Raw genomic sequence first — 14,528 nt, forward strand, 5'->3', positions numbered from 1 at the left:
CCGTAGACAACCAGACCGACACAACAGGGACCACATGCTCTCTAATCTCCCTCAGCATCTCCTGTGTTCTTCCTCCACCAGGGAAAGGGTTGAGATACACTCTGTTTCTCCCTCTTAGCAATGTCCTCTCAGTGTCTGTCCCTTTGAGATTCAATGCAAAAGCGTGGACAGAATTTATTTTTCTTTTTTCCGCCAGGCTCCTTCCTCTGTTTACTTTGATATATTTAGTGGTTTTTAAAGTAGGCAAAAGATGTGAAGAGGAATCATGTAGTGGCGATCAGCAGTAGCAACTTATGGGTGTGTCGTTCCCGCACCTGTCTGGTTGGAATGTAAACACTCACACAACTTATGGGTGTGTCCTCCCCGCACCTGTCTGGTTGGAATGTAAACACTCACACAACTTATGGGTGTGTCGTCCCCGCACCTGTCTGGTTGGAATGTAAACACTCACACAACTTATGGGTGTGTCCTCCCCACACCTGTCTGGTTGGAATGTAAACACTCACACAACTTATGGGTGTGTCCTCCCCACACCTGTCTGGTTGGAATGTAAACACTTACATTCATAAAGCAATGACAAATCTTTTTTACTCTTCATTATTTTTGCCATGTTTCAAGGCTGGTTTGAAAGTCTTTCGAGTAACTACCAGTCTGGAAAAAAGTCTGGAAAGCAGAAGTGAACCTTTATTGCTGTATATCTATACTATGTGCACGAAGGAACCTTCACATCCAAATGGTTACTTGCTTGCCGGAAGTCGACCCCATGGTTTAGTAGAAGGAAATCACTGATTGTTTACTGTTGTGAATGAAAGGACATCCCCCTTCCCAGACAAATACATGTCCTCTGCCCATTTTCCTTTCACAACCGCTGGCCTAGAAAAACAATTAACACTGTTAAATTAGTTTCCTACCGTCTGCATTCTTGAATGAACATAATGGACGTTGTAAACACAGGTCAACAAAGTTCTCTACCAACATACTCTTCCAGAAGACCACGTTTGTTAAAATGGACATTCACCAACCTGCTCCATAAGTTCAGAACCAAGGAAATCAGTATCACTCCCTTTTTTACAATGTTGTCATCATTACCTTCATTTGAAGAAGACGACTGATTTTATTTTTTTATTCTTTTATTTTTTAAACATGAAATTTCACATTTTGCATTGTAAAGTGTGCCTGCATGTTTATGCAAGTACATTATATTTTTAGAAAACAATTTAAAATAGCTGATTTGTACTAATGAACATGCAAAAGAAAATCAAAGACTGCGTGATAAAAGATGGCACTTTTACTGATTCCAAGTAATGGCCTGCTGAATTTCATAATATATATTTATTTAATTCAGCAAAAATAGAAATGTGGTCCAAGGAGTGATGGTTCAGCACTGTCTTAATGAAGAGTGGGGCATTCTGCTATCGACCTGAACACATGCAGTCACATACTTGCTAAAGTTGGAATTTAAAACTAACTAATGTTTGCGATCTTCATAAAACCGTAAGTCAAGTTTCCTTGACAGCACAGAGATGAACAGTAGAACACAGAGATGTCTACAGTAGAGGTAGCAATGTGCTAACACAACACACTCTGTTGTTGTTGATTCACATGCTTTAACTCACTGGACCAGAAGATTTACCCAGGAGAGACATGTTATGAAATAGATCAACTTGAAGTGGGAACTAGTCTGAACATACAAAGTCTGTTCTAGTGACATTCTGATGCTTGTTGCTCTCAAGCATGTAAATACTTATTTTTTCCTGTGTGGCAAACTCACTTATCTTTACCTCTTCCTTTTCCAGCATTTCACCTTCATGTTGTGCTAGAATTTCAATCAAATGTATTTCAGTCAGTTACATTTTTTATTTTTTATTGACAGCCTGAAAACCCAAAGAGCAAACAACAACCAAGTGGATGCACAGTGGCTAGGTGAAACTGCCTAGTAGGTTCAAAACAAAGGAAGAATCCTAGAGGGGAACCTGACTCTGAGGCGTGTCTAGTCCTCTTCTGGTTGGGTGAACATTATAAAAAGTATGTGATCTTTTGGGCTATGTCAATGTTTTTGCATGTTCAGAGATGACCAACACATCAATAAATACAGGTGGACTCTGTCTTGAGTCTTTTCACAGAAAAGTGAGCTGCATAACCATGTGGACAAGGACAGGGACAGTCAGGTGGTCTGTGGGCAGTGGCAGAATCATCAGGCAGCAGCCTGGTCTACAACACACAACTTATGGGTCCAGAAGGACTTAGGTCAGAGAACAGTTATGAGTAATTCAGGCCAGGTAGTCCTGAGACATGGTCCAAGGGACATTCATGTCCACTTAAGGTTAAACGGGACACCAGGGCTGAATCTCAGATCACATACTACGTATACTATATGTTATATTGTACTATATGTTACATATGTTAGATTAGTATTTCTCAAACCATAGTAAGCTGAAAATAGTATGCCAAAAGTGCCCAGATGTTCTATTTCTGGTGGATTTTCGAAGTATGCGTCCGTGCATGCTTTATGGGATAATTCTCTTGTCTTTTCATTTGACGAAAACGTCAGTTATCGTCACCTATATTGATAGTTATTGCATCAATGTCATTCACATATGAAAGAATGATGTTGTTGTTGTGCCATGAAATTAAATAGCTTACAGTACGTAGTATGTATTATGAGATTTAAGACTCAGCCCAGGAGTTCAAAAGGAAGCCCAAAGATTTTGGATTAGAAAACAGACTGTGAACAGGTGGGAACAAAAATTAAGTTGAAACTACTTGGGCTTTTTTCCGTCTGTTCTCTCTTTGGACTACATTTAACACATATCAGTCCAAGAAGTATAATTGAAAGTTCCCCCTAAATTCTTGTGGTGAAACGCATAGCCAGTTATAAGCCCCACTGCTTCTGTTCTTCATACTGCCATCCCTCTGTTTTCCAAACACTTGGCCAGTCATACATCCTCCCTGCTGCTTCCGTTTGACGGTGCCACTTCAGTAGTCAGTGCTTAAGGGAAGTCGAAAACCTCCCCTCTGTCTCCAGGGGTGGCCGGGTTGTGGTCAGCCTGTAAGTACATCCGCTTAGGCAGGTTTGATGGGTTGTAGGTAGCGGCGGGTTGAAACAGGCGCAGCTGCGGGAGAGAAGAGCAGTCTCTAAGGCATAGGAGTAATGTGCAGCCGCCTCCCTTTAGAGTCCTCCACGGCGCGTTGACTTCAATGCATTTGGACCAGGTGAACATGCAGACACGGCGGAATTGAGCGGTTTCTGTATGCACGACCCGGTTCTTTTAGCGCTTTCATTCAGTCTTTTTCTGTGTATTCAAGGTGGTAATAAAAGCCCAGCTCAGCTCCATTTCTCCAGCTCACAATGACGCGAGCCCTGCTGTGGTGAGGCCACACATAGCCACAGCACGGGGCTCTCTCCTCTAATGAGCCCATTCTCAGGCTGACCTCATCGGGATTACTGACTCAAAGCAAAGGTGCCAACACTGAGAGACAGGAAAGTTGTGTCAGAGAGGGACACATTTTAGTTTGAGATATGTCAAGCCTTTAAGCTATGCCCAAAGCCTTTTCTCCAGAAGAGTCGACACAGCCAGAAGCCTGTGTGGCGTTACTAACCGATTAGAGAGAAGCTGAGGCATTTCGGAATGTGAGGCGTAGCTGCTTCAGCAGCTGTCCGACTCTCCTCGTCCCCTGTGTCTGTGAGATAATGTCTATTCAAAGTGTACAATCATTTTAGTGGTCTTGCCTTCATCCAGGCGTGGGATGGAAGCCAGTGAAAGGTTGTCGTCCTCTGAAGATGAACAGTTATTCTCATGTCAAGGTTACTCTGTATTTCCATCAGCGTACAAGGTGAGAGCATGAGAAATGATTCTTATGAATGTTCATTTTAGGGCCGAGGCCTTGGTGAATGATCCGTTTTGTGAGAGCTCAGTGTGGGAGCAATTACCAGTACATGGCTCAAGCAGAGTGCATTGTGTATTATTCAATGTACAGTACATGGTGGCGGGGACTTGAATTTTGAATAAGGGAGAAGTAGAGAGAGCAAGTAAATTCCTGGGAGGGGGGAGACAATTATAAAAGGATGCAGAGAGCTTACTTGTGGCTCAATTTGATATGTTGTGTATTTAGCTTATAACGATAGTAGGAGATGTATATACTTAGATGGACTATGATAGGCAAAGATCTAGTGACCCTAACTTCAGTTATTGACGTTATGGCCGGCTCTGCTGATAAACAGGGTGTAATGGCCTCAGAGAGGCTGTGACAACCAGCAATGTGTGCAGGGTGTAATTTCCTCCACAACGGGAGAATCATCTTTTCTCATTCTGCTTTTAATATGTAATTTCCCTCCAAATTTAATCAGTGCTTCCTCTTAAAAACATACCAATTTTCTACTTCAGGAAATATTTTGATTGTTCCGTGACAGAACCCGCCATCTTATTTTTTTCAGAAGCACGGAGCCATGTACAGAATACAATGCAGCGCCACTGGGCCTCTCTTAGCAGATAGCCTCCTCCCTTCAAAATTACGCCAAAGTGCCTTCAATTGATTCTCGTGGAACTGTGAAATTCTTCTGCTGCCTTTGACTAGCATTTCTCAAGGCGAGACACACTTGCAGAGAGCATTACGAGTCATTCAGCATGTAAATTCGGGCTGGGAATGCTCAACTGTATTTTTAGTATGAATATACACAGTGCAACTCACAGAACAATACAAAGTACAATTCGTCCTTCATTACATTTGCCAGTGGTGTTTAAAGCATTGAGCTGCATTAGTTATCCCTGGGAAGATAAAAGGTCTGACGCTCATGTGCAAGCGACACACTAGCTCAGCGTACTAGGCTCATTCTCTCTCGTTTTAATAACCTTGATTGGAGAAGTAATCAATATTAGTTGGATTGGCTAGTAACAGCCATGTTGCCAACATTTGATACTTTACCTGTACGTTGCTGTATGTTCGTCCGGTATAACAATGGTACGCTAGTATTTCATTCTGTGGTGATTTCCATGACATAACCACAGTCTTTTGGGGGTCCAGGAACAGCTTGGTGTGGGCATATACTCTCAATTTGACTGGCCAGTTTATCCGCCACAGGAAAATTACATCATACTCCATGGCAACATTGTCTTGGAACAAGTTAACGGAATATGAGTTTTTTATGTGTAATATTCACTAGGAAGTTACTATCATGGCAAGACTGTGTGCTGCATGTCTTTCATGGTCCCACTGTTAAGGTAGAGGTGTCTCTGAAAGATAGAAGGAGGAATGGTTTGGAAAGTGTTGTTTTCCAAAGCCTTCCTCTTACCATGTTTGCTTCTGATACTGTGCAAGGCATGCTGGGACTGACTGATTGTGTTTTCAGTCATTGGCTTGTTCTTACTGTCTTCTACTGTAGTTGTATTCTTCAGAAAAATCCAAAAGCATGTCTCTCTGTAATGCTGAGTTGCTGCTTGGTTTCACCCATGGTTTACATTCTCCTTGTAGTGGGAGTGGACTGCTGAGTGCTTATTCTATGTATTTAAGGATAATAATCTCAGTTTATCTGAGGTCAATTGTTCTAATGTTTAATACAAATGCTTTCCATACGAAGGCTGCAGATAATGTTTAAAAGGTATTGCAAGTGATGAGATGAATCTGATACCCAGAATATGCATGAATAATTAATGCATAGGTACGTACATAATGGATGTGCCCTCACATCAGTAGGCAGAGAATGTGTGGCTGCATTTAAATCACTAGTCTCTCATTTGTCTGATTCAGGAACAGATAAATAGGCAAGTAGGGAGACAAGCAGGTAAACAAGCAGGTAAACAAGCAAAGAGACTAGTAGGGAGACAAGCAGGTAGACAAGCAAGGAGACAAGCAGGGAGACAAGCAGCGAGACAAGCAGGTAGACAAGTAGGGAGACAAGTAGGGAGACAAGCAGGGGAATGCAGAGAGACAATCAGAGGGACACGCAGAGAGACAAGCAGGCAGACAAGTAGGTAAACAAGCAAAGAGACTAGTAGGGAGACAAGCAGGTAGACAAGCAGGGAGACAAGCAGGGAGACAAGCGGGTAGACAAGCAGGGAGACAAGCAGGGAGACAAGCAGGTAGACAAGTAGGGAGACAAGTAGGGAGACAAGCAGGGGAATGCAGAGAGACAATCAGAGGGACACGCAGAGAGACAAGCAGGCAGACAAGCAGGTAGACAAGCAAGTAGACAAGCAGGAAGACAAGTAGGGAGATAAGCAGGTAGACAAGTAGGGAGACAAGTAAGTAGACAAGCAGGGAGACAAGCAGGGAGACAAGTAGGGAGACAAGCAGGGAGACAAGCAGGGAGACAAGCAGGGACACGCAGAGAGACAAGAAGGGAGACAAGCTCCAGGGCATGTTCATTTTACCTCACCTTGCCACAGACTGGCTTTAGTTGAATATAATAATTTTTATTTTAAAATCAGAAATAAAAGGAAGGCAGGAAATTCGCATCACTACACAGACATTATGTGTATAATGCAATCGAAAGATTCAGTGTGACAGTAGGTGCACTTGACAGGGTGGAAACAGCCCTCAGATATTTGGAAGAAAGGGAATGGATGAAAACAACAGAGGTAAGAGTACAAGTGGTGTCATTTAGCTGAGGTGCGCTGAGAGAGACTGGCAAATCAAAGGTTGTTCCAGGCATACAGTATGCAGGCCTGTGTTTGATGTCTGGCTTATGTAAGGCACTTGTTTATGTCTCCCATGCAGATGACTGCTCTGTTGATGTGATACATTCTCCCATGATCAGATGTTAGTGTCTTGCTAACAGCTAATAGTATCTGAGTCACTTCCATGCTGTGAGGTGCGTATGTGTCAGAGAGAATCGCAGTAGGCCTACAACGTTTTATAAAACCCTGTCTCTGAAAGAAGTCTCTGTACATCCATGGACAAACTTGTTATCTCTGTTTAAATGTATTTGTTTTCTCACTTCATTGTGTGGGCTTGTGTGGGTTGGTTGATTATCAAGATTAGTGCTTTATTCTTCGGATTTAATGGTGTTTCTACTCATGTTGGGTGGCTTTTTAGGCCACACATATGATACAACAAATACACAGTGAAACATTCATGAGGTTCGATTTTTCTGACAAACCTAGATACAGTCCATACCTAGAGACACACGATATGCTTTTGTGTGCGCGCTTCCATGGGATATGGTTGGAGAAGATGGAAATTTGCTTGTGTATGCACCATTAGGGGAGAGTCAGCAGTTTTGCTGATGAAGACAGAGAGGAGAATCCCCCCCACCCCCCCGCCCGCCCCATAAATACCCTGCAACTATAGTGTAGTCTATCTGGTATAACCTGCTGCTTCACCACCGACTGCCCTTGCCAAGGAAACGGAGAGAAGTTCATGATGTATTGGGCTATTAGGCTGCTAACCCCTACACTTGCATCTCTGTCATTACCACCATTATGCCTTGTGATCTGGGCCCGGGGCCCGCTACTGGAAGTGGACAGGGAGAGATAGAGAGAGACAGAGAGAGACCGGATGACCTGTACGATAGAGAGGGGGAGTGATGTCATGCAATATTGGTAGTGAGGGGAGCAGGAGGAGCTAATGTGCTAGATAAGATAGGAGTAGTGCCTTGCCACTGGCCCACTCTCCGTGATGGATACCAGTGGTCTGATCTCTCTGGGGAATTATCCCGTTGGCTTCTCCTATCAGATGGCGGAGAAGGAAGCACGGGCATTTGTTATTCTGATGTCGTGGTACAATAGAACGAGGTGATGTTAGAATGACAGCAGCGACATCTTTCACTAATTTCATTTCATCTCATTTTAGTTTTAGAGTGGCTCCTTCTCTTCATTATCTGTTCAAATGATCTGGGGTGAAACACTTTCGAGGTGCCGGTGCTTGATATCTTCAGATAGCCAGTACAATAAGCATACTGAGTATTTCAGGCTATGACAGGAAGGGACAACGGACTACAGGCATTCTCATTTCAGTGTTGAAGTGTGTCCCATTTAAGATGCTCAATGGCTCTCAGACGGGGGTTGTTTCAGTAGTCAGGTACGTTGACTAAGCAGTGCTGTGGAACACACAACACATTTTAAACTCTGCTTGTTTGTGTCAGATGTTGGAATTTGTTTGTTTGGCCTGTGGCCTGCTGGGTAAGTCCCCCAGTAAGAGGGTTAATGGTCTGAAGTCTCTACTGCAGCATCGTTTAATCATTTCAGAAAATTTGTCAAACAAACCAGGAACATAAAGAGAAGGAAGGCATAATAATACCCCTGAAATAAAGACACATTTGAAGTCAATGGCGCATTAAATCACAATTTAGCTGTATATTAAATGCTCTGTAGTCATTCAATATATAATATATACATTATAGACCACGATATTGGGGAGCTATTTCATATTTTTTCACTGGTCCATTATTTTCCCATTTACCAGCCTGTAGCAAGCCTATGCACTGGCATGACTGCTGTATGTACGTAAAGACGGGGTGTATGGATAGCAAATAGATGGCAGAGTAGCCTGTTGTGCTCACTGAACTAAAATCTACTTTTTCACTGCATATAGCTCTTTACTCTTCAGAAGGCAACACAGGTGATGCGTTTTTTGAATTATTTAAGATAATGGTTTAAAAGGAAGGGCAAAAATAATGTTAATCAATCAAATCTATTTTATAAAGCCCTTTACATGCCATCTAGAATGCCATTTAGAATTGCCATTTGTTCCTGAACAACTATTATCTCACTTGTTGCATACACTTTACATCATTTTTTTAAAACTTTCTGCCCTACTCTATTTGCCTTAATTGCACATTTAGTATTGCCATTTGTATTACATGTGCCTTCATTGTACATTTGCAAATTCCACTTGTAATATACAATATACATATATTAATACTTTACATTTTCTGCCCTCTATTTGCACTTTTGGTTAAATGCTTACTGCATTTCGATGTACTATACTTGTACTGTTCAATGACAGTAAAGTTGAATCTAATCTAATCTACATCAGCACATTTTCTTTTGGAGATATCCAGCTTGAAACCCTAAAGAACAAGCAACAAGATTTAGTGTGCAGTGGCTAGGAAATACTCCAGACTTAGTAAGAACACTAGAGAGGAACAAGTCTCTGAGGGGTGGCAAGTCATCTTCTGGCTGAACCGCACAAAGATTATACGAGTACACAACATTTTGGCCCATCAATGTTTTTGCATAATCAGAAGAAGAGCAGGTGAATAAATCAGTCCAGAGTCCTTAAACAGAATCCAAGTCCACAGCATAACCAGGTTGACAAGGAAAGGGAATATGACATAGTCAACAACATGATTTTAAATTAAACAAAAACACATTGCAAAAGAACACTATTTCATAGACTTTATATGTACGTTTTCTTGTACTAGTTTTGCCTTATCATATTTCTTTATGCAAATGTTTTAGTTAATTTAAATTGTCAACAGTCAAACTTGGACTTGGTCAGTTCCTACGAGAAAGATATCTGTTTCCATATTTATTTCTAACAGCCTGTCTTTGAATAGGACCAAAACTCAGACAAAAGAAAATATTTAAAATCAGGATTGGTGTCCCTGTGGCAAAGGAAGTCCATTGGCCTAATTTGCTGCCCTGGTACACATGTACTGTTGCAACAAGCAAATGGAAATTCTCTGAAAAAGCTGTTGCATGCATTGCATCTTCACTACCACTTCACCCCACCCACAACCCATTCAGACCCCACCCACAACCCATTCAGACCCCACCCACAACCCATTCAACCCCACCCACAACCCATTCAGACCCCACCCACAACCCATTCAGACCCCACCCACAACCCATTCAGACTCCGACATTAACATTCTATTGGTCCAAACTGGCCATTACATTTAGGTTATATGATTTGCTGACACAAATTAAAAGTTATCAAGGGCTCTGGTGTTTGTGAATCATATTGAGTCACAATATTAATATAATGGGATTAATAGAACACACGAGAAGAGATACGTTTTGGCAAGTCTGTGCCCGCACGAGGACAATAATGTTACAGTCACTGAGACCAGCCCACTGGAAAACAACAACCTGAGGTAGTTAGCACCTGTACGATTGGGCGCGGCCTTACCTTGCCAACACATTTAATGTAATTTCACATCTGACGATTGTAAATTGTTTGCTGTGTTCTGAAATAACAAATACAATTTTCGACATGGACACATCATAATGACAATGCCAAACAACTATTTGCCGTAGTAGGTTACTGTGTTTTGTTTTTGTCTTTCAACTTGCACAATGAACGGGTTGGGTAGGTTACCTGATGTAATAACAGTTAGTAATGACCTGTCCAAAATTGTAATCAGTAATTACATTTTTGGATTACCAAAACTCTGTAACAATATGATTGTTAATACTCTTACAGTAGATTACAAGAAGAAATATGAACAATTGAACTACATCTATTACAGGATCAACCAGTTTTTACATACTGTAGCAGGACATCAATTGTTGTTGCATTTTACTTTATGGGTTACATATACAGGCTGATTTCTCTCCTCAAAACAGATTAATTGATATTACCAAAGATGTTGGCCTACAGATTTCCTACATTGCTGAGGAAACTTGCTTCATCTAAAAACTGGCATCATCTCCAACAGCTGCTAATTTTTCATTCTCAGTCATCTCATTAATATAATGTACTCCCAGAGATTATCTAATGAACCTTGGTCTTATATCCCTTCATGCTGAAAAAGGCATTCGATCAAGTATCAAGTAGGTCTGACTTATTTGCGATTCAACAGAAAAGTAACATTAGTGATGTTTTTCATAAAATGGATCCATCTTTTTTCAATCAATCAATCAATCAAAATGTATTTATAAAGCGCTTTTTACAACAGCAGTTGTCACAAAGTGCTTTACAGAGACACCCGGCCTTAAACCCCAAGGAGCAAACAACAGTATTGTTGAATTTCAGCGGCTAGGAAAAACTCCCTAAGAAGGTCGAATTTTAGGAAGAAACCTAGAGAGGACCCAGGCTCAGTGACACCAATTGAACCTCCTCAAGGGGCCAAAACAGGGTAGCACGCCTTTGTTGCTGCTTTTCGGTCTGGCCATCGAGACTCTCTCAGTTGGTTAGGCACAGTGTCTAGACAGAATGAAATGTAATAAGAGTGTAATGCTCACATGGATGTACAACCCATCTTGGTCAGAAGATCACCCATTTAAGATTTCTCCAGAAAACATAATCTTCCTGGACATTGAAGTCATCAAACAATATTGCCATTATATTCAAAATAATCGTTTTGAATAGGAGAGAGACCCTTTCATCACTTAGTTATTTTACACAGAGTCAGGGGCTTAGAGGAACGAGAAGCAGAGATGGAGAGGTGAAGGTAAGAATTATATGTGGTGAGGAGAGGAGAAATCTAAATATGGCGAACGAAAGAATCCTCAGTTTAATGAAAGCATACAACAGAGTCATTCTTTGTGAGTGGCAAGTGTGTTTGAACAGTTTCCTGTGGTTTAAGGCTTGGTTATTTCATTTTAGAAGGCCTGCATTCGGAAAATATTCATAACCCCTTAACTTTTTTCACATTTTGTTATGTTACAGCTTTTTTCTAAAATTAATCTTTTTTTATCTTCTTAATTATGCAGTAACTGGCGTATTCTGCCCAAACACATGAACAACAGAAATAAGAGAGAAAACGCTGAATAAAGTGACATAAATAAATAATACACTATTAGCCTACAGTAGTGATACAATATTATGTATTTAAAGTATGTGTTTATCTTTCAGGTAACAGACAATCAGCGATTTTCTGCTTTCACTAGTTTAAATGAATATCACCTTGTTTACACTTTGCCATGCTAGCTGTATAACTGAACTACTGTCCTAACCTTTGACCCTTGGTTTTCCTTTCTGCAGCTGGAGGTGTCCGTGACAGACATAAACGGGAGGCTGATTGAGGGTCCTGTACGCCTGCAGGTTGATGTCAATGACCAGAATGACAACAGACCCATCTTCAAGGAGACCCGCTATGCTGGAGAGGTGTTGGAGGGCTCACCTACAGGTATGGGAACGCAGCTCTCTCTGCTTCTCTTCGGCCTTGTTTGACCAGTGTCATATTCATCTGTAGCAAATTGTCTTGCAATGAAAAACTAAATCAGGCATTTCTGATTGGATGAGGATGAAGTACTCCTTCCCCGTTTTTGCATCAGCTTGTTTGCTGTTGCAGTCGACTCTTTTCCAGGGGAAAGTCGAGAAACGTGGCAATGCTGCATCATTAGCAACCGTCTGCCACAGCCATCTGTGACTTTTCTTCTGCGAAACTTCAGATTGTTGCATTAAAAGTGGGCTTGTCTCTGAGATAAGGTGAGAGTACAAAGGAGGGGCAGGAAACTGCAGGAGTAATTATGTTGTCATATTGATTATTTGTGTTCGGTACTTGAGAACAGAATTTACTGTATCTTCCATTTTAAAATAAATCCACAGAGAATCTACCGACACCAGAGCTTTAAAAAAATCAGTGAACAAGAATCTCTGAAAGACGTGGATTTCTTCCCCTTGCATGTGTCAAAATAACATACGTTGTGTACACACCTTTTCCCACAATGCTACTAACAAACGGTGTAAATCATCAGTGAGCTTTTTATTCCAGTTGATGTGGCTGTTGTTGTGTTTTTGTTGTCCAGTGAATCACCCCTGAAACAGACCATTTGGTGAGTGAATGACATCTCCCTCTGCTCACTGTTTCTATGGTCTGCAGAAATGAGGAAGTCAGTGAGCCAGAGCAGAGCTCCGGGAACTCGCCACCATCTCACATTTCCTCTATGGCCTTCAGCTGGCCCTGGGGCTTTTCTGCTCTTGTCCCTCTCCTTTGTCCTCTCTGGGCTAGTTACTTTGAAGACTTCAACCCTGAGGTTTAGACCAGTTGCAGAGGACCTCACGCTCCCTTGGACCACACATATTTCCGCATACATTCTTCACTGTGCTTTGTGTGTGTGTGTCTGTGTTCATGTACATTTAGGTGTGTGCATTTGTTTTAGTGTGTTTGTGAGTGATAGAGAACGACAAAGACAGAGAGAGAGAGAGAGAGAGAATATTTGTGTGACACAAAAGGGTAATGAAACCGGGCAGAGATTATATCAGAGCCTACTCTGTAAAGAGCTAACTTGTGCTCATATCATTAGCACACAAACAAATATACTGTACATAACACTCCATCACCAGCCGCCGCAGCAGATAAGCGAGAAAAGTCAGCAGGCAAACAGAGAAATGAGTCACGCAGTCAGTAGGCTAACACAGTTATTCCCCATGGTGACGATAGTCTTCAACTGCACTATATGGCCATATGGATCAATACAACTAGGCTAACAAAGGCATAATGATGTACAAGCTAGCATTGGGACTGGGGCTATGAAACAGTAGGCAAAACAGTGGGCACAATTATTATGGTTTCCCAGTGAACTAACATGCCAAAACAAGTGATTCTGGAATCTAAAGGGCTATATAAAGGTATTAATTTATATTTGTATCTAAAAAGTACCTTCAGGTCCTCCTGTGACTCAGTTTAATTAGATTTAAGATGTTGATTTGTTTTATTTGCAATTATGTGTTTCATAGATGTTATGGGCTTGATTTAATTTGACTATGTCTTCATCTAAAATCCCTTTGGTACAGTTGCCATGGTAAATCAAATTTAGATGAGGGATGGGGACTGATGATGTACATGAGAGCCAATTCAACCCTGCTTTCATTTGGCTGCTGCCCTGCTCCGGGTTGGTGGAAGCGAATATTGGGGACAGTGGGGGACACATCACACACAGTGTCAGCAGAATGTAATGAGATGAATTTGGTGCACTTTGGCCCTACTCCTGAGAGCTGGCACCAATAAGGCTGGTGTCTGGTTGGGAGATGGGTTGAAGGGATAATAATGCTTCCACCAATACCAAAGGGATCATGTGATGCTCTGGCCATGTTTCTCTAATTTAGACCCACCTCTCTGGTCACCCACTCAGCATGAACCGTGTCACTCAGGATGAACCGTGTCACTCAGGATGAACCGTGTCACTCAGGATGACCCATGTCACTCAGGATGACCCATGTCACTCAGGATGAACCGTGTCACTCAGGATGAACCGTGTCACTCAGGATGACCCATGTCACTCAGGATGACCCATGTCACTCAGGATGACCCATGTCACTCAGGATAACTTATGTCACTCAGCATCCTACCTGTGGCCCCTTCTTCATTAATCACAGAGGTGGATAAGTCCTAGACCCCCAGCTTGTCCTGGCCCACCAACCCAACAGGGTTAACCCCACTTTTACGCAAAACTCTGCCAGAGGAGAAGGGCATTTGTTGCATTTCAGTTTTTCTGAAATTGCAGCAAGAAATTGTGTGATATGTGCCTGATTGTGCCAGTGGAGCCGGCCTAGAAGAGCGAATGTCTGACTGACTGACTGACTGACTGACTGATTCCCTTCTCAGTCAAAATAAATTATGACTTAGGATTTGTTCAGGACAGACAAAACTGCACAGGTCTAAAATAAAACAGTTCTGGTGGATTTTTCAATTATGCATC

At 41.8% G+C, this 14,528-nt stretch overlaps 1 protein-coding gene across 2 annotated transcripts in view; it reads left to right on the forward strand.

Moving 5' to 3' along the window:
* Positions 1–14,528, forward strand: part of cdh13 (cadherin 13, H-cadherin (heart)) — a 433,392-nt gene that overhangs the window by 242,287 nt on the left and 176,577 nt on the right. For both annotated transcript variants that reach the window (XM_020056601.2, XM_010894024.3), the window contains one exon: positions 11,869–12,013. In XM_020056601.2, the coding sequence (XP_019912160.1) occupies positions 11,869–12,013 (145 nt within the window). The remainder of the gene's footprint in view (positions 1–11,868; positions 12,014–14,528) is intronic.

Source organism: Esox lucius, chromosome 19, assembly GCF_011004845.1.
Source record: "Esox lucius isolate fEsoLuc1 chromosome 19, fEsoLuc1.pri, whole genome shotgun sequence".
Taxonomy (NCBI): domain Eukaryota; kingdom Metazoa; phylum Chordata; class Actinopteri; order Esociformes; family Esocidae; genus Esox; species Esox lucius.